Here is a 21285-nt window from a genome sequence, read left to right on the forward strand (position 1 = left end):
TGTTCTATAGGATTGAGGTCAGGGCTTTGTGATGGCCACTCCAATACCTTGACTTTGTTGTCCTTGAGCCATTTTGCCACAACTTTGGAAGTATGCTTGGGGTCATTGTCCATTTGAAAAGACCCATTTGCAACAAGCTTTAACTTCCCGACTGATGTCTTGAGATGTTGCTTCAATATATCCACATAATTTTCCTTCCTCGTGTGCATTTCACAAAATAGATTGCATCCAGTCTCTCCGACAGCAAAGCACCCCCACAACATGATGCTGCCACCCCCATGCTTCACGGTTGGAATGGTGTTCTTCGGCTTGCAAGTCTCCCCCTTTTTCCTTCAAACATAATGATGGTCATTATGGCCAAACAGTTCTATTTTTGTTTCATCAGACCATAGGATATTTCTCTAAAAAGTACAATCTTTGTCCCCATGTGGAGTTGCATACCATAGTCTGGCTTTTTTTAATGGCGGTTTTGGAGCAGTGGCTTCTTCCTTGCTGAGCAGCCTTTCAGGTTATGTCGATTTAGGACTCGTTTTACTGTGGATATAGATACTTTTGTAACCGTTTCCTCTGGCATCTTCCCAAGGTCCTTTGCTGTTCAGTCTCCTGAGGGGGTTAAAGGTTTTGTCATGCCCTCTTCACAACTGTCTTGGTGTGTTTGGACCATGATAGATTGTTGGTGATGTGGACACCAAGGAACTTGAAACTCTCAACCCGCTCCACTTCAGCCCCGTTGATGATAATGGGGGCCTGTTCGGCCCGCCGTTTTCCTGTAGTCCACGATTGGCTCCTTGCTCACATTGAGGGAGACGTTGTTGTCCTGGCACCACTCTGCCAGTTATCTGACCTGCTCCCTATAGGCTGTCTCATCATTGTCGGTGATCAGGCCTACCACTGTGGTGTAGTCAGCAAACTTAATGATGGTGTTGGAGTCGTGTTTGGCCACGCAGTCACGGGCAAACAGGGAGTACAGGAGGGGACTAGTACACACCCCTGAGGATCAGCATGGCAGACGTGTTTAATATTACCCTTAACACCCGGGGTGTGGCCCGTCAGTCAGTCCAGGATCCAGTTACAGAGGGGGGCCTTTAGTCCCAGGGTCCTTTGCTTTGTGGGCACTATGGTGTTGAACGCTGAGCTGTAGTCAATGAACAGCATTCTCACATAGGTGTTCCTTTTGTCAAGGTGGGAAAGGGCAGTGTGGAGTGCAATTTAGATTGCGTAATCTGTGGTTATGTTGGGGCGGTATGCGAATTGCAGTGGGTCTAGGGTATCTGGGAGGATGCTGTTGATGTGAGCCATGACCAGCCTTTCAAAGCACTTCATGGCTACAGATGTGAGTGCTAAGAGGCGGTAATAATTTAGGCAGGTTACCTCTGTGTTCTTAGGCACAGGGACTATGGTGGTCTGCTTGAAACATGTAGGTATTACATACTTGGTCAGGGAAAGGTTGAAAATCTCAGTGAAGACACTTGAAAGTTGGTCCGTGCATGCTTTGAGTACACGTCCTGGTAATCTATCTGGCCGCGCGGCTTTCTGAACGTTGACCTGTTTAAAGGTCTTGCTCACATCGGCTACTGAGAGCGTTATCACACAGTAATCCAGAACAGCTGGTGCTCTTGTGCATGCTTCATTGTTGCTTGCCTCGAAGCGAGCATAAAAGGCATTTAGCTCGTCTGGTAGGCTTGAGTCACTGGGCAGCTCACGTCTGGGATTCTCTTTGTCGTCCGTAAAAGTTTTCAAGCCCTGCCAGATCCGACAAGCGTCAGAGCTGGTGCAGTAGGATTCAATCTTAACCCTGCATTGTTTGATGGTTCGTCTGAGGGCATAGCGGGATTTCTTATAGGTGTCCAGATTAGTGTCCCGCTCCTTGAAAGCGGAAGCTCTAGCCTTTAGCGCGATGCGGATGTTGCCTTTTCTGGTTGGGATATATGCATACGGTCACTGTGGGGACGACGTCGTCAATGCACTTATTGATGAAGCCGATTACTGAGGTGGTATACTCCTCAATGCCACTGGATGAATCCCGGAACATATTCCAGTCTGTGCTAGCAAAACAGTCCTGTAGTGTAGCAGCCCCACCATCTGACCACTTCGGTATTAAGCGAGTCACTGATTCCTCCTTCTTTAGTTTATGCTTGTAAGCATGAATCAGGAGGATATAATTATGGTCAGATTTGCCAAATGGAGGGCGGGGGAGAGCTGTGTGTGCATCTCTGTGTGTGGAGTAAAGGTGGTGTAGAGTTTTTTTTTTCCTCTGGTTGAACATGTGACATGCTGGTAAAAATTAGATTAAACTGATTTAAGTTTGCCTGCATTAGGCCACTAGGAGAGCTGATTCTGGGTGAGCATTTTCTTGTTTGCTTATGGCCTTATAGGTGGTTGGTTGAGTGATCTCATAGTTCCAACATCGGTCTGTAGTGGTAAATAGATGGCTACGAATAATATAAACTCAGCAAAAAAAGAAACATCCTCTCACTGTCAATTGCGTTTATTTTCAGCAAACTTAACATGTGTAAATATTTGTATGAACATAACAAGATTTAACAACAGACAAACTGAACAAGTTCCACAGACATGTGACTAACAGAAATGGCCACCAGCTACATTAAATAATGCAGTGCATCTCCTCCTCATTGACTGCACCAGATTTGCCAGTTCTTGCTGTGAGATGTTAACCCACTCTTCCACAAAAGGTTCCTGCAAGTTCCCGGACATTTCTGGGAGGGAATGGCCCTAGCCCTCACCCTCCGATCCAACAGGTCCCAGACGTGCTCAATGGGATTGAGATCCGGGCTCGTCGCTGGCCATGGCAGAACACTGACATTCCTGTCTTGAAGAAAATCACGCACAGAACGAGCAGTAGGCTGGTGGCATTGTCATGCTGGAGCGTCGTGTCAGGATGAGCCTGCAGGAAAGGTAGCACATGAGGGAGGAGGATGTCTTCCCTATAACGCACAGCATTGAGATTGCCTGTATGACAAGCTCAGTCCGATGATGCTGTGACACACCGCCCCAGACCATGACGGACCCTCCACCTCGATCCCGCTCCAGAGTACAGGCCTCGGTGTAACAGTCATTCCTTCGAAGATAAACACGAATCCAACCAACACCCCTGGTGAGACAAAACCTCGACTTGTCCGTGAAGAACACTTTTTGCCAGTCCTGTCTGGTCCAGCGACGGTGTGTTTGTGCCCATAGGTGACGTTGTTGCCAGTGATGTCTGGTGAGGACCTGCCTTACAACAGGCCTACAAGCCCTCAGTCCAGCCTCTCGCAGACAGTCTGAGCACTAATGGAGGGATTGTGCATTCTTGGTGTAACTCGGGCAGTTGTTGTTGCCATCCTGTACCTGTCCCGCAGGTGTGATGTTCGGATGTACCGATCCTGTGTAGGTGTTGTTACACGTGGTCTGCCACTGCGAGGACGATCAGCTGTCTATCCTGTCTCCTTGTAGCTCTGTCTTAGGCGTCTCACAGTACGGACATTGCAATTTATTGCCCTGGCCACATCTGCAGTCCCCATGCCTCCTTGCAGCATGCCTTAGGCACGTTCACGCAGATGAGCAGGGACCCTGGGCATCTTTCTTTTGGTGTTTTTCCAGAGTCAGTAGAAAGGCCTCTTTAGTATCCTAAGTTTCCATTACTGTGATCTTAATTGTCTATCGTCTGTAAGCTGTTAGTGTCTTAATGACCATACCACAGGTGCATGTTCATTAATTGTTTAATTGTTTAATTGTTGAACAAGCATGGGAAACAGTGTTAAAACCCTTTACAAAAGAAGATCTGTGAAGTTATTTGGATTTTTACGAATTATCTTTGAAAAGACAGGGTCCTGAAAAAGTGAAGTTTCTTTTTTTTGCTGAGTTTAGAAGAATACTCACTTGGGGATAGTGAGGTTTCCAGCTTATCATAAGGTACTCTACCTCAGGCGAGCAATACCTCAAGCCATCGCGCACCAGCTGTTATTGAGAAAAATACCCCCCCCCCCCACACCCCTCGTCTTACCAGAAATAGCTTCTCTGTTCTGCCGGTGCATTGAAAATCCCTCCAGCTCTATATTGTCCGTGTAGTCGTTCAGCCACGACTCGGTGAAACATAGGATATTACAGTTCTTAAAGTCCCATTGGTAGGATAATCGTAGGTCATCCATTTTTTTTCCCAATGATTGCATGTTAGCAAGTAGAATTGATGGCAATGGGACTTTACTCGCTCACCTACGGATTCTCAAAAGGCAGCCTGATCTGAGTCCTCTTTTCCTCTGTCTTTTCTTCACCAAATGATGTGATTCTGGACCTGTTCCCGGGAGAGCAGTGTATCTTTCTCGTCGGACTCGTTTTAAAGAAAAAAGCTTATTTCAGTCCGTGGTGAGTAATCCCAGTTTTGTTGTCCAGAAGTTATTTTCGGTCATAAGAGACGGTAGCAGCAACATTATGTGCAAAATAAGTTTAAAAAAACAAGTTACAAACAACGCAAAAAAAAATGACAAAATAGCACAATTTATTACGGGCATGTAAAACGTCAACCATCCTCTTCAGTGCCATTTTTCTAGTCTTTTAAGAAACATTTGTGTGTGTTGAAAATGCCTAACCACTTCATAATCTATTTGCATAGACTGCAAACAGACCAGACACACCTCAATGTGTTTCTTCAAGGTGCCAAACCCCAAAAAAGAGATTTAATGCGTCGCTCAGTTATGTATAGAGCATGCCACCGTGGAAAACTCTGCCCCCAGAGGTTGCTCAGGTAAAAAGCAAGTTTAGCTTTAAAAAACATATTGAATCACACTCCTCTCCTCTTTCTAAAGATCTAATTTACCTGTACTGTATATAAGAAGATGTACATATGATTAGTTGTTGTCTCTTGGTGTCTTTATTGAGTTATTTCATATAAGGATATCGGTCAATTTAAATACATTCATTCAGCCATAATCTATGGATTTCACATGACTGGGAAAACAGATATGCATCTGTTGGTAGGTGTCGTGGATCAGAAAACGAGTCAGTATCTGGTGTGACCACAATTTGCCTCATGCAGCGCGACAGAGTTGGTCAGACTGTTGATTGTGGAATGTTGTCCCACTCTTCTTCAATGGCTGTGCGAAGTTGCTGGATGCTGGCGGGAACATGCTGTCGTATACGTCGATCACATCCCAAACACACTCAATGGGTGAGTATGCAGGCCATAGAAGAACAGACATTTTGCATCTGGAAAATTTCCAGGATTTTTTTTTATTCATCTCATGAAACATGACATGTTGTGTTTATATTTTTGTTCAATGTATAACCCTTATTTTTGTATTTTGAATTGAATGTAATATCTTATGTTGTCCTTGTCTATTACTGTTCTGTACTTTATCTATTTGTATGTTTTATGTGGACCACAGGAAGAGCAGCTGCTGCTTGTTCAATAGCTAATGGGGATCCTAAAAAACTAAACATCAGTGTAATGACATACAGTGCATTTGGAAAGTATTCAGACCCCTTGACTTTTTCCACTTTGTTACGTTACAGCTTTATTCTAAAATGGATTAAATCATTTTAAACACATCAACCTACACACAATACACCATAAATAAATATGAAATATTTTCAGACCCTTTACTCAGTACTTTGTTGAAGCATCTTTGGCAGCGATTACAGCCTCAGTCTTCTTGGGTATGACGCTACAAGCTTGGCACACCTGTATTTGGGGAGTTTCTCCTGTTCTTCTCTGCAGATCCTCTCAAGCTCTCTCAGGTTGGATGGGGAGTGTTGCGCCACAGCTATTTTCAGGTCTCTCCAGAGATCTACGATCGAGTTCAAGACCAGGCTCTGGCTGGGCCACAAAAGGACATTCATTCAGAGACGTGTCACGAAGCCACTCCTGCGTAGTCTTGACTGTGTGCTTAGGGTCTTTGTCCTGTTGGAAGGTGAAACTTCCTGAGCAGGTTTTCATCAAGGATCTCAGTACTTTGCTCTGTTCATCTTTCCCTCAATCCTGACTAGTCTCCCAGTCCCTGCCGCTGAAATAAATCCCCACAGCATGATTCTTCCACCACCATGCTTCACCATAGGGATGGTAACAGGTTTCCTCCAGATGAAACACTTGCCATTCAGGCCAAAGAGTTTCATCTTGGTTTCATCAGACCAGAGAATCCTTAGGTGCCTTTTGGCAAACTCCAAGCGGGCTGTCATGTGCTTTTTACTGAGGAGTGGCTTCCGTCTGGCCACCCTACAATAAAGGCCTGATTGGTGGAGTGCTGCAGAGATGGTTGTCCTTCTGGAAGGTTCTCCCATCTCCACAGAGGAACTCCAGAGCTCTGTCAGTGACCATCAGGTTATTGGTCACCTCCCTGACCAAGGTCCTTATCTCCAGATTACTCAGTACAGTGGGGCAAAAAAGTATTTAGTCAGCATTGTGTCGAGGCACAGATCTGGGGAAGGGTACCAAAAAAATTCTGCAGTGTTGAAGTTCCCCAAGAACACAGTGGCCTCCATCATTCTTAAAAGGGAGAAGTTTGGAACCACCACGACTCTCCCTAGAGCTGGCCGCCAAGACATACAGTGGGGCAAAAAAAGTATTTAGTCAGCCACCAATTGTGCAAGTTCTCCCACTTAAAGACGAGAGAGGCCTGTAATTTTCAGCATAGGTACACTTCAACTATGACAGACAAAATGAGAAGAAAACTAATCCAGAAAGTCACATTGTAGGATTTTTTATGAATTTATTTGCAAATTATGGTGGAAAATCAGTATTTGGTCAATAACAAAAGTTTCTCAATACTTTGTTATATACCCTTTGTTGGCAATGACAGAGGTCAAACGTTTTCACAAGGTTTTCACACACTGTTGCTGGTATTTTGGCCCATTCCTACATGCAGATCTCCTCTAGAGCAGTGATGGTTTGGGGCTGTTGCTGGGCAACACGGACTTTCAACTCCCTCCAAAGATTTTCTATGGAGTTGAGATCTGGAGACTGGCTAGGCCACTCCAGGACCTTGAAATGCTTCTTACGCAGCCACTCCTTTGTTACCCGGGCAATGTGTTTGGGATCATTGTCATGCCGAAAGACCCAGCCACGTTTCATCTTCAATGCCCTTGCTGATGGAAGGAGGTTTTCACTCAAAATCTCCCGATACATGGCCCCATTCATTCTTTCCTTTACACGGATCAGTCTTCCTGGTCCCTTTGCAGAAAAACAGCCCTAAAGCATGATGTTTCCACCCCCATGCTTCACAGTAGGTATGGTGTTCTTTGGATGCAACTCAGCATTCTTTGTCCTCCAAACACGACGAGTTGAGTTTTTACCAAAAAGTTATATTTTGGTTTCATCTGACCATATGACATTCTCCCAATCTTCTTCTGGACCATCCAAATGCTCTCTAGCAAACTTCAGACGGGCCTGGACATGTACTGGCTTAAGCAGGGGGACAAGTCTGGCACTGCAGGATTTGAGTCCCTGGCAGCGTAGTGTGTTACTGATGGTAGGCTTTGTTACTTTGGTCCCAGCTCTCTGCAGGTCATTCACTATGTTCCCCCGTGTGGTTCTGGGATTTTTGCTCACCGTTCTTGTGATCATTTTGACCCCACGGGGTGAGATCTTGCGTGGAGCCCCAGATCGAGGGAGATTATCAGTGGTCTTGTATGTCTTCCATTTCCTAATAATTGCTCCCACAGTTGATTTCTTCAAACCAAGCTGCTTACCTATTGCAGATTCAGTCTTCCCAGCCTGGTGCAGGTCTACAATTTTGTTTCTGGTGTCCTTTGACAGTTCTTTGGTCTTGGCCATAGTGGAGATTGGAGTGTGACTGTTTGAGGTTGTGGACAGCTGTCTTTTATACTGATAAGTTCAAACAGGTGCCATTAATACAGGTAACGATTGGAGGACAGAGGAGCCTCTTAAAGAAGAAGTTACAGGTCTGTGAGAGCCAGAAATCTTGCTTGTTTGTAGGTGACCAAATACTTTTTTTCCACCATAATTTGAAAATAAATTCATAAAAAATCCTACAATGTGATTTTCTGGATTTTTTTTCTTCTCATTTTGTCTGTCATAGTTGAAGTGTACCTATGCTGAAAATTACAGGCCTCTCTCGTCTTTAAGTGGGAGAACTTGCACAATTGGTGGCTGACTAAATACTTTTTTGCCCCACTGTATGTCTTGGCGGCCAGTTCTAGGGAGAGTTGTGGTGGTTCCAAACTTCTCCCTTTTAAGAATGATGGAGGCCACTGTGTTCTTGGGGAACTTCAATACTGCAAAAAAAAATTGGTACCCTTCCCCAGATCTGTGCCTCGACACAATACTGTCTGAGCTCCACGGACAATTCCTTCGACCTCATGGCTTCGACCTCATGGCTGTAACATAACAAAAATGTGGAAAAAGTAAAGGAGTCTGAATACTTTTTGAATGCACTGTAGTCCGGTTTGACTGACAGTATGGCAGATAGGACACTTAATTGCTGATTATAGGCCATGCTCAAAAGTAGTGCACTGTACAGGGAATAGGTTGCCATTTGGGACACAACTGGTGTCTTTTGAGATGCAGACTGGGTTCTGTATTACCAGGTCCTGACGCGGTACCGGAAGGTCTCTTTGGCTGTTACGATATATTCAGGTGGTTTACTCGTTTCAGCAACAACAAAAAATAAATATAATTTTCAATGTAAGGAGACACGAAGCGACATTCTAAGATTTGACTGTTGGCAACTATAGTTGCGAATTTCAGTAACACAACTTTGTGATAACCAATCAGAAAAGGGAAGTTCTCGCTAGCCAGCTTAAACACTGTGCTCGATAGGCTACCACCAACGATACTGTTTCACATGCTGTAAAAAATAAACGCACAGGGGGGAGAGCACAGGTAGTGAGCAATGTGAATCCACCATCTACCTGGAAGAAGGAGGAGAATACTTGGAAGGTGTAGATGGCGCAGGAGCCGTCTGAGTCGGACACCAGCTGGTTGATGTGCCTCCGCCACGCCTCGTCGGCGTCATCGCACACCGCCGGCTGGAACGCCGCCAGGATGGCCGAGAAGAAGGGTGATGGAGGCAGGGAAGAACGAGACTCCATCAGCTCGTCTCTCTCCTCCTCGCCGAGACTGATGGGGTAAACCAGGCACACACATGAAGAAATAGCAGCACTCCAAAACACTTTTCAGACCAGAACTATATTGTGCCTGCTTACATAATAGTATTTTACCATTCAGTAGTATGAAAAGGTTATAAATACTGACAAAAGCACTGTTGCAGGTTTGATTAGACTTTCATGATCACACTTTATGACCAATTCCATTACAATTAATAAGCATTTATTGGCCTGAAATGTATAAAGCACTATAAAAACTATTTCCTTAACCACGTTTTCTTCTAACAGACCTGAACAGTGCTATGTACCTGGGCAGTGCGCTGAAGTCCAGGTCCAGTTCTCCTCGGTCGTCTCCCGGAGCCAGATTTTCCAGGCTGAAGCTGTCGCCGCTGCAGTCAAACCCTGGCAGGAAGTCACTGATGGACAGGTCATCCTCATGGATGTTCGTGTCCTCGTCTTCTACTGATACCTCAGCCTAGAGGGAGAGAGGAAAGGAGGGAGGGACTTACTCAAAGTGCCGGCATCAGATATCAGGTTGCGTTCCAAATGGCACCCTACTCCCGAGGTAGTGCACTACTTTGACTAGGGTTCATAGGGCTCTGGTCAAAAGTAGTGCACTATATAGGGAAAAGGGTGCTATTTGGGAAGCACACTCAGTGTAGTACCCCCAGCCAATTTGATCGATTCCAGTACTTCAAAACTGGCTGTAGGTACTTGAGGACAGGTTTGGGAAACACTGGTCTATGTAATTTAATACAACACTGATGGGGTTCTACTGACGGAATCCAGTGAGTGACGGTAAATCACTGAGAGCACTAAAGTGTTAAAGCACTCCATGAATCCATTATTATTACATGCACTCAAATATTCGATTATGTGCTTTTGGGGGAATATGCATAATATTGCTTAATGATGAGTGACTCACAATTATGACACTTTCCTCCTAAAGGTAAGACATTTTTTGAAAGTACAGTATTAGGAATAAATGATAGGGACACTGCCCTTTCCAATGGACAAAGATACTCTATGCTATGTTTAATTTCACATTTGGTTACACTTTCACGAGTGTGTACAAATTATACCAATTGTTTCAGACACAGAAAGAGAACCACCTTGCTACCAAACAACCACAAAACCCCAAGAACACAGCAATACTATTCCTCAAAAGATAGTATTGAATATAAATGGAAGCATTTGCAGCACCAACCAACCCAACACATTAGATAATAGGTGTAAGAGCAGGTATTAGAAGATTTAGCTGTGACATGCAGCTAACTAGAAGCTGAAGACTACAGACAGGGTCCTGCCATATCCTCTCTGGAGAAAATATTGAAGATTCACAGAGAAATACACATAATACCTTATTGAGAAACATCAACACTTATCGCTAAAATCAAACTGCGAAAGGATAGGATATAATTGTATTATTTGGCAGCATTGATGGGAGGAATAGGAGTGAGTGGGCGCCCATATCTCAGACACTCTGAAGTCCTTATTCACCCTCGACATTGAATTCTCTGCCAGCGAGACCTCGAAACTGGACGTTCGGGTGTGCAGAGGGGGAAGAGGAGGGTCAGCGGCTGAGTTGTCAACGGAGGTGTACAGAGAGTCCAGTTGATTGACCTCCTCGGTGGGGGAGAGATTCACAATCTGCAACGAGACAAAAGTACAGCTCAGAGTCCTCCTCCAGTCTAATCATCAGATCCGGGTTAAAATAGTATTCGCTTTCTTTCAAATATTTGGATTGATCGATCGGGCTAGGTTTACACTTTCGGACTACCACCTTAGTTCTATGGCACCAGGCGAGCTCAATCGAGCTTGAAGTATTTGGAAGGAAACAAATACTACTTGAACCAGTGCCAGATGGGTGAGGTTTGCACTTTTGGGACTATTCCATTGGTTCCATGAACCTGATCGAGCTTGAAGTACTTTGAAGAAAACAAATACTACTTGAACCCAGATCTGCTAGTCAGGACATCATGCACGAGGCAACTGTTGAGAGAAAACCATTTCACAATACATAAAGTATAAACAAAGTATTTGAGCAGAATTGTATGAGATAAGCACAGAGCAGCAGAGCATGCCTCCTGGTTGTGTCCTAGCAATTATAACCGTTTATACCGTTTATATCCTAGGTCTGTGGTTAGAGAGACGTACCACCTGGGAGTGAGAGAGGATCTGGCTGGCGGTGATGGACTCTTCCTCTGAGGATTCCTCTGAGTCCTGGTGGGTGAACTGGCCTAGGCTGGGTGTGCTGCTGGACAGCTCACTGTCATCCAGGGGCACCATGTCACTCCTGTCCAGGCTATCCATGGAGCGTCTCCGCACCCCCCAGTTGAAGCTGTCCATCGTCTCCCCCTGCGAGGACGATACACACAGCTTTAAGAAACTAGACGACACAGAGCCAGATGCCTCACACATACACACTCACAGGGGTCTACGAGGACACACAAAGGGGGTCTACACACAAGCACACACACACACACAGAGGTCTATGCACACAAAAAGAGGTCTACACAACGCACGCACACACATACACAGTGGTCTAAACCCATGCATGCACGCACACACAGGGGTTTACACAAACACACAAAAAGGAGTCTACACACACACACAAATACTTGACCATGCAGTGCAAGTCAAATCAAGGCTGATCTTCATGGGAGAGTTACCCAATGACAATGTCAACAGCCTCACTTATACCATTTCACACTACTGAGCGGAGGTGATACAAGCCAAGCTGAGATGTACTACCCTAGCATGGTTACACATTCAACCACAGTTGCTGGAACCGTGCTGATGGACCACGTGAACAGAAAATATCCAAGACAGCACAGTACGGTTTGGCAAGTCACGTGAAAAAGTAGTCTTTTAGTGCATCATTAAAAAAACGTTCATATTTTACTCTGGTGGAAAGCCAGGGCTAGCCTGGTCCCAGATCTGTTTGAGCCTGCCTGCAGTCCCAGCTAACAATTCTAGGGAAAGAGAATGTTTTTGTAATGTTACCCATAACGTTCCGCTGATGTTTGAGTGACCAGTTTTCCATTAGTTAGGGGAACATTATATGTATGTTAGCATAAACCTCCCGAGAACCTATTTAGCATGTTTTGACATTAGAGTTAGAACATTTCCTTATTGTAATTTCCTTATCGTTTCCCCTATTCCCCACATCCCTGACCACTGGCTGCGTCCCCTCTTACTTCAAGATGGCCAGAGTCGGTCCCCTCAAGAAACCAACATTTGACCCCACTGACGTTAAAAACTACAGACCAGTATCCCTTCTTTTATTTCCAAAACACTTGAGCGTACGGTCTCTGACCAACTCTCTCATTATCTCTATCAGAATAATCCTCTTGACCCTAACCAGTCAGGCTTCAAGGCGGCTCAATCAACTGAGACCGCTCTTTGACACCATGAACCATCAGATCCTCCTCTCCACCCTTTCAGGGTTGGGCTCACTCTTGCATTGCATCCTACCTGAACGGTCACTCCTACCAGGTGGCGTGGCGAGGATCTGTGTCTGCACCACGTGCTCTCACTACTGGTGTCCCCCAGGGCTCGGTTCTAGACCCTCTCCACTTTTCGAAGTCACTCGGCTCAGTCATATCCTCACATGGTCTCTCTTATCATTGCTATGCGGATGACACTCAACCACTATTCTCCTCCGCCCCTCTGATACCAAGGTGGCGACACGCATCTCTGCGTGCCTGGCAGACATCTCAGCTTGGATGTCGGCCCGAAACCTCAAGTTCAATCTCAACAAAACGGAGCTGCTCTTCCTCCCGGGAAAGGCCTGCTTGCTCCAAGACCTCTCCATCACGGTTGACAACTCCACGGTGTCCCCCTCCCAGAGTGTAAAGAACCTTGGCGTGACCCTGGACAACACTGTCATTTTCTGCAAATCAGTGACTCGCTCCTGCAGGTTCATGCTCTACAACATCCATAGAGTACGACCTTTCCTCACACAGGAAACGGTGCAGGTTCTAATCCAGGCACTTGTCATCTCCCGTCTAGATTACTGCAACTCTCTTGGCTGGGCTCCCCGCTTGTGTCAAACCCCTGTAATTTATCCAGAACGTCGCAGCCCACATGGTGTTCAACCTTCCTAAGTTCACCCACTCCTCCACACACTGGCTTCCAGTCGAAGCTCGCATCATCTTCAAGACCCTGGTGCTTGCATATGGAGCAGCAAGGGGAACTGCACCTCCTTACCGTCAGGCTATCCTCAACCCTTAAATCCTAACCCGAGTACTCCATTCCGCCACTTCTGGTCTCTTGGCCCTCCCACCCCTACGGGAGGTCAGCTTCCGCTCAGCCCAGTCAAAGCTCTTCTATGTCCTAGTACCCCAATGGTGGAACAAGCTTCCCCTTAAAGTCCAGGCCCATCTTTTGAAAATTGCATGAAATCTTACCTCTTTGAAGAGTATCGTAAATAACTCAGTGCCTCCGAACCCCCCCCCCAAAATAAAATAAATAAAATGCACTTGTCTTTTCCCACTAGCACTAACTTTGCTGATGAATGCTTTGTTGAGGGAAAATGTACTTGATATGATTGTGATGCGTTGTCTCACCTACCTAAATTGTTAGTCGCTCTCGATAACAGTGTCTACTAAATGACTAAAATTTGAAATGTAAAGTCCCCTGGAGGTTTTTGTCTAGTTCCCGGGTTGTTCCGGTGACGTCCCCAAATACGTTTTTAGGACATCCCCTGATGCTCCCAAAGAAATGTTCTCCGGAGAAAAAAACATGTTTCTTTACACATCACCCCTTGTTACAGTTGCTGAGCCCATCAAGGTCCTGATTGGTGAACCACTGATACATTCACAGCTCTTTTTCTGTTGGCAAGGGACAAACAAACAGTGCGTTCAACATACATCGTTTTCAGCTAACATATTTGACACTTTGTGCATGTTCATTTCCAGTAATTCTTCTTCTTCACTTTTTAACTAATAACCTCTCGGTTCACGGCATTCTGATCTTACTGCTACACCACCGTCAAAGACTGATTTCACCGACAATGTAAAACTGAAGTAAAAAGTACACTAAATCAAAAATACTTTATTTATCATTGGAGTTACATTAAACAGAGTAATATGCCCACCAACATGAGATAAATAAAACAGACAACCCCTAAAATGTATGAAATAACTCAATCAAATCAACGATGAGACAATAATCCGATTAACTAACAACTGACACACACATTGTGGAGTAGCAAGAAGATCAGAATGCCGTGACCCAAGATCGGAGTTCAAATCCTAGGTAATAATAATTACTGTGTCTTCAGAAAGTATTCACACTCCTTGACTTTTTGTTGTTGTTGCGTTACAACGTGGAATTTTCAAGTCTTGCCATTAATGTTCAAGCCGACTTAAGTCAAAACTGTAGCTAGGCCACTCAGGAAAATTCAATGTCTTGGTAAGCAACTCCAGCGTATCACTGTTCTTTATTAAAAGCTCTGACGAAGGCCTTGAGGCCGATACATAAGCTTAATAAAGAACAGTGATACTAGCAAGAGCAGTGTGCGAGTTTCTTTTCTTTCAGGTTATTGTACTGCTGAAAGGTGAATTTGTCTCCCAGTGTCTGTTGGAAAGCACAACCAGGTTTTCCTCTAGGATTTTGCTTGTGCTTAGCTCTATTACATTTATTTTTATCCTAAAAAAAACTCCCTAGTCCTTGCCGATGACAAGCATACTGATAACATAATGCAGCCACCACCATTCTTGAAAACATGAAGAGTGGTACTCTATGATGTGTTGTATTTGCCCCAAACATAACACTTTGTATTCAGGACACTGACAACATAATTCCATTCCGACATTATGGGGTATCGTGTGTAGACAAGTGACACAAAATCTGAACTTAATCGATTTTAAATTCAAGCTGTAACACAACAAAATGTGGAAAAAGTCAAGGGGCGTGAATACTTTCTGAAGGCACTGTATATGAACATGCACAATATAATCTTGTATATCAAAGTGTTTCAAATATGTAAGTTGAAAATATTGCGTGTTGAAAGTATTGTTTGTGTGTGTGTAGGTGTCCCTAACCTTGCAAACAGACAAAAAGCTGTGAATGGATAAGTGGTTCACCAATAAGGGCCTTGATGGGCTCGGCAACCATAATAAGGGGTGGTGTGTAAAGAAACAAGTATTTTTCTTCCGGAGAACGTTTCTTTGAGACCATCAGGCATAGGCCTAAAAACGTATATAGGGAAGTCCCTAGAAAAAGCTGGGAACTAGACAAAAACCTCCAGGGGACCATGACAGAACGTCCTGTTTTAAACGTCCTTGTACACAGGAAAGTTCTTGCAACGTTCCCATGAAACCTATCTAGAAAATGAATCTTATAGTCTGAGAACATGGCAACCATGTTCTGTGTATGTTTGGTGTGACGTTGATTAGATATCCTCCTAACCCTAAGAAAACTGGACACATGAATGTTCTTACTATGATCCCATGAAACATGTCTAGAACACTAATATTGAATATTCAGAGAACATGGTAACCACGTTCTGGGTAAGTTCTGTTTCACATTAAGGAGATGGTCTCTTGAAAACAGTCCTTGCACATCACTGGAACATTGCTATGAAAATGTTAGGTAATGACCTAATGAGACTCGGAAGGAAATGTTCTCTAAAGTTTTGGGAACGTTTGTTGCTAGCTGGGCTGACAGATGGGGTGGGGTTTTGCCCTTTTTGTTTTTCTACATATGTACATAGTGTTATTATTATGGAAATTATTCACATGTATTAGAATCAATGCCATTCTAACATAATTCACTGTACATGACTGGTATTAAATAATAATCTGAGCAAATGCAACATAAATGGAGAGGAATCTATAGGTAGTGCATTGTGTAGGGAATAGGGTGCATTTGGGACATTACCTCAACAGTGATCAACACGGATTACATACAGTGCCTTGCGAAAGTATTCGGCCCCCTTGAACTTTGCGACCTTTTGCCACATTTCAGGCTTCAAACATAAAAATCTAAAACTGTATTTTTTTGTGAAGAATCAACAACAAGTGTGACACAATCATGAAGTGGAACGACATTTATTGGATATTTCAAACTTTTTTAACAAATCAAAAACTGAAAAATTGGCCGTGCAAAATTATTCAGCCCCTTTACTTTCAGTGCAGCAAACTCTCTCCAGAAGTTCAGTGAGGATCTCTGAATGATCCAATGTTGACCTAAATGACTAATGATGATAAATACAATCCACCTGTGTGTAATCAAGTCTCCGTATAAATGCACCTGCACTGTGATAGTCTCAGAGGTCCGTTAAAAGCGCAGAGAGCATCATGAAGAACAAGGAACACACCAGGCAGGTCCGAGATATTGTTGTGAAGAAGTTTAAAGCCGGATTTGGATACAAAAAGATTTCCCAAGCTTTAAACATCCCAAGGAGCACTGTGCAAGCGATAATATTGAAATGGAAGGAGTATCAGACCACTGCAAATCTACCAAGACCTGGCCGTCCCTCTAAACTTTCAGCTCATACAAGGAGAAGACTGATCAGAGATGCAGCCAAGAGGCCCATGATCACTCTGGATGAACTGCAGAGATCTACAGCTGAGGTGGGAGACTCTGTCCATAGGACAACAATCAGTCGTATATTGCACAAATCTGGCCTTTATGGAAGAGTGGCAAGAAGAAAGCCATTTCTTAAAGATATCCATAAAAAGTGTCGGTTAAAGTTTGCCACAAGCCACCTGGGAGACACACCAAACATGTGGAAGAAGGTGCTCTGGTCAGATTAAACCAAAATTGAACTTTTTGGCAACAATGCAAAACGTTATGTTTGGCGTAAAAGCAACACAGCTCATCACCCTGAACACACCATCCCCACTGTCAAAAATGGTGGTGGCAGCATCATGGTTTCGGCCTGCTTTTCTTCAGCAGGGACAGGGAAGATGGTTAAAATTGATGGGAAGATGGATGGAGCCAAAAACAGGACCATTCTGGAAGAAAACCTGATGGAGTCTGCAAAAGACCTGAGACTGGGACGGAGATTTGTCTTCCAACAAGACAATGATCCAAAACATAAAGCAAAATCTACAATGGAATGGTTCAAAAATAAACATATCCAGGTGTTAGAATGGCCAAGTCAAAGTCCAGACCTGAATCGAATCGAGAATCTGTGGAAAGAACTGAAAACTGCTGTTCACAAATGCTCTCCATCCAACCTCACTGAGCTCGAGCTGTTTTGCAAGGAGGAATGGGAAAAAATTTCAGTCTCTTGATGTGCAAAACTGATAGAGATATACCCCAAGCGACTTACAGCTGTAATCGCAGCAAAAGGTGGCGCTACAAAGTATTAACTTAAGGGGGCTGAATAATTTTGCACGCCCAATTTTTCAGTTTTTGATTTGTTAAAAAAGTTTGAAATATCCAATAAATGTCGTTCTACTTCATGATTGTGTCCCACTTGTTGTTGATTCTTCACAAAAAAATACAGTTTTATATCTTTATGTTTGAAGCCTGAAATGTGGCAAAAGGTCGCCAAGTTCAAGGGGGCCGAATACTTTCGCAAGGCACTGTACTACTCGTTTAAGAGCAATAAGTCTGCTCATATCCAGTGAATGGAAGGTTGTGTGTAATGTGTGTTGATGGGATTCTGTTAGGTCACGTCCGAGCTACATGATGCTATAGTATCCCTCTGACAGGAAGTATTAAGAACACAGGCCCTGACAGGAAGTGTAGAGTCTTAAGTGAGTGCTTGACTTAACATTAGGGTGAGTAAACCCTGAACACACTCCAAACATGTGCGTGAGCATGCACAGTGCTACTGTATCACACACCTCCATAGGGAAAGAATCCACCCTATGTAGTGCACTACTGTAGAGCTCTGGTAAAAAGTAGTGCACTACATAGGAAATAGGGTACTGTTTGGATCCATAGACTACTACATCCCATCTACACAATACAGTAATTGAATTGCAACATGACTGGACTTACCTGGACCTCCTAGATGGTGGCACAGACAAAAACAGAAAAAAATAAACCCACATTACATTAGAGGATAGAAGAGAAGAAATCAAAGTAGACACAACAAAGTGTCCTGGAGATCTGTTGAGACCATAGATTAATAAAGGGCCACCCATCATGGCTTCATTGAGATGCCCCTTCTAGTAATTCCATTCGTATGGTTGAGACACTCATTTGGGATTGAGAACGTTTCCAACTCTCTGATTTAATGATTACACTAATACTGTGTACATTAGTGTCATATGTACACCGTACTTAATGATTATGATGATTATGTTTTTTTTTTTACCTCTATCATAAGGTTTGGGAGACTGAGGTTCTATAACAGCACTACACACTGAGTACGTCTGTGCACTACAACACTGCGCCCCCCCCCCCACTATACTAGTTATATTCTCAGCCCTGACAGTCAGCTTCATTGCTTTAACCAGAGGACCACATTGGAAATAAACTGTAATAAAGCTGGGGTTTTTTGCGTTTATCTTCAATGATTTCAAAGGCCTTGCATCCAGGTGCGTGATTAGAATTATGTTTTTAAATTATCAAAATCAATCAACCAATCTCACCTCTCCTTCCTCTAGCTCCACGTCCAGGAAGTCAAAGTCTCTGAAGACTCTGAATTGTTGTTCGGACGTGGTGTCATCCATGTTGTTGTCCTGCTCCTGTGTCCCCTCCTCAGATGACACCAGGCTGGGCTGCAGATCTATCAGGTCCAGCTCGCCACAGCTGGAGAAGATCACCTGGGGACGGGAGGATACATACGGGTGTATTAAAAGCATACGAAGCATACATGGGAGTACCCCACTCCATTAAAAAAAGCATGCTTAAATCTACAATTCATATCAAACAAACATAATTCTCATCAATCTTTTTCATATGGGATCACGGTGCATAAACATTATTAGTATATCTATTTTTTAAACGTCTTCCATTTTAAATAGCCAGTCATGTTACACAATCTTAAGGCACTACTATGACATTGGTTACACGTCATTCTTAACCCCTCAACATACATACTGAGTGTACAAAACATTAGGAACACCTTTATAATATTGAGTTGGACCCCCTCAGAACAGCCTCAATTCGTCAGGGATGGACTCTACAAGGTGTCGAAAGCATTCCACAGGGATGCTGGCCCATGTTTACTCCAATGCTTCCCACAATTGTGTCAAGTTGGCTGGATGTCCTTTGAGAGGTGGACCATTCTTGATACACACGGGAAACTGTTGAGCGTGCCAAACCAAGCAGCGTTGCAGTTCTTGGCACACTCAAACCGGTGCGCCTGCCACCTACTACCATACCCTGTTCAAAGGGACTTAAGTCTTTCCCATTCACCCTCTGAATTGCACAGATACACAATCAGTCTCCTCCCCTTTATTTACATTGATTGAAGTGGATGTAACAGGTGACATCAATAAGGGATTCTAGTTTTCACCTGGTCAGTCTGTCATGGAAAGAGCAGGTGTTTCTAATGTTTTGTGCACTCAGTGTATAACTTTCACAAAATGCCTGCAATTTGAGTACCGGTAGGCCATTATCACAATCAGTGTGTCTAATTGTTGAATAAGTGATGACTGCTGCTTTCTCTCAGTGATTCTGAACAAAAAAGTTCACTTTTATGAATACTCAACATTAACTGTGTGTGTGTGTGTGTGTGTGTGTGTGTGTGTGTGTGTCTCACCGAAGGGTTTTTAGTGAGCCCCAATCCCTGTCCACACAGACACAACACATTCACCAGCTTCTCCCGTGTCCTCTTCTGCAGATATGGAGAGAAGAGAGAAGTGAGGTGACGTTCCACCAGAGCAGAGCTGCTTTGTTCAGATTGTGGAGTAGGACCCCTGAGCGGACAGCGACACAACAAATCCGATTACGTCAATAAAAATATAAAAACATGATCTGACCGTGCATCTCTTTCAAGGAAATGCATCACTGTACTGAAAGCTCTCCATCTTGAAAACCTGGCTGCTGTCATGCACAATTTTGTGATTGCATTAACAATAGATCACAATACTAAAAAATAGTTGAGTAAAATTTCCTTTAAGCTACATACTCTTTTTACTTCTGTTGTTTCCTTTAAAAATACTACCCTGTTCCTGCCCACTGTAAACATTGGATAACTTGAACACCGTAGGAATGTTTGTTCTACTTAAAGTACACAGAAATGTACTCTAATATTTGTCATCACACAAGTTTTGAAGATTTGACGTATTGTTGACTCTAGCCAAGAGCGCAACACATACACATTGAACGATGCTCAACTTTGTTGTGCTGGTCCAGCCAGCCTTCCAGAAGCTTTGCCTTCACACGGCCTGTCTGCCCGTTCTGTGGTGTCCGCATGGTCCTATATCCAGATGCCTAAACACTCACATTCTGAAATTGCATTTTTGTCCCTACACCAGCTTTACATTGATTAAAAAAGTAGACAAAGGTGTGGTTGGGTAGACTGTTTGGATGGTCATTATGGCCAAATTGGCCATTTTATTTTTGTTTCATCAGACCAGAGGACATTTCTCCAAAATGTACGATCTTTGTCCCCATGTGCAGTTGCAAAACGTAGTGGCAGTTTTGGAGCAGTGGCTTCCTCCTTGCTGAGCAGCCTTTCAGGTTATAACGATATAGGACTTGTTTTACTGTGGATATAGATAATTTTGTACCCGTTTCCTCCAGCATCTTCACAAGGTCCTTTGCTGTTGTTCTGGGACTGATTAGCACTTTTCGCACCAAAGTACATTCATCTCTAGGAGACAGAACGCGTCTCCTTCCTGAGCGGTATGACGGCTGCGTGGTCCCATGGTGTTTATACTTGCGTACTATTGCTTGTACAGATGAACGTGGTACCTTCAGGCATTTGGAAATTGCTCCCAAGGATGAACCAGACTTGTGGAGGTCTACACATTTCTTTTGATTTTCCCATGATGTCAAGCCAAGAGGCACTGAGTTTGAAGGTAGGCCTTGAAATACATCCACAGGTACACCTCCAATTGACTCAAATTATGTTAATTACCCTATCAGAAGCTTCTAAAGCCATGACATACATTTCTGGAATTTTCCAAGCTGTTTCCAAGCTGTTTAAAAGGCACAGTCAACTTAGTGCTGACCCACTGGAATTGTGATGCTGTGAATTATAAGTGAAATAATCTATCTGTAAACAATTGTTGGAAAAAGTACTTGCGTCATGCACAAAGTAGAGGTCCTAACCGACTTGCCAAAACTATAGTTTGTTAACAAAACATT

General features: G+C 43.8%; 1 protein-coding gene across 4 annotated transcripts in view; it reads right to left on the bottom strand.

Annotated features, from left to right (window-relative positions):
* Window positions 1-21285, bottom strand: part of LOC110507323 (protein furry homolog) — a 194706-nt gene that overhangs the window by 29525 nt on the left and 143896 nt on the right. For 2 of the 4 annotated variants that reach the window (XM_036964701.1, XM_036964703.1), the window contains exons 52-58: window positions 19733-19807; window positions 18618-18791; window positions 18022-18030; window positions 11215-11415; window positions 10558-10707; window positions 9366-9532; window positions 8863-9070 (exon numbers count right to left, since the gene is read on the bottom strand). In XM_036964701.1, coding sequence (XP_036820596.1) covers window positions 8863-9070; window positions 9366-9532; window positions 10558-10707; window positions 11215-11415; window positions 18022-18030; window positions 18618-18791; window positions 19733-19807 — 984 coding nt within the window. The remainder of the gene's footprint in view (window positions 1-8862; window positions 9071-9365; window positions 9533-10557; window positions 10708-11214; window positions 11416-18021; window positions 18031-18617; window positions 18792-19732; window positions 19808-21285) is intronic. The other 2 variants (XM_036964702.1, XM_021587244.2) reach the window with 2 other exon arrangements.

Source organism: Oncorhynchus mykiss, chromosome 27 (genome assembly GCF_013265735.2).
Source record: "Oncorhynchus mykiss isolate Arlee chromosome 27, USDA_OmykA_1.1, whole genome shotgun sequence".
NCBI classification, from domain to species: Eukaryota; Metazoa; Chordata; class Actinopteri; order Salmoniformes; family Salmonidae; genus Oncorhynchus; species Oncorhynchus mykiss.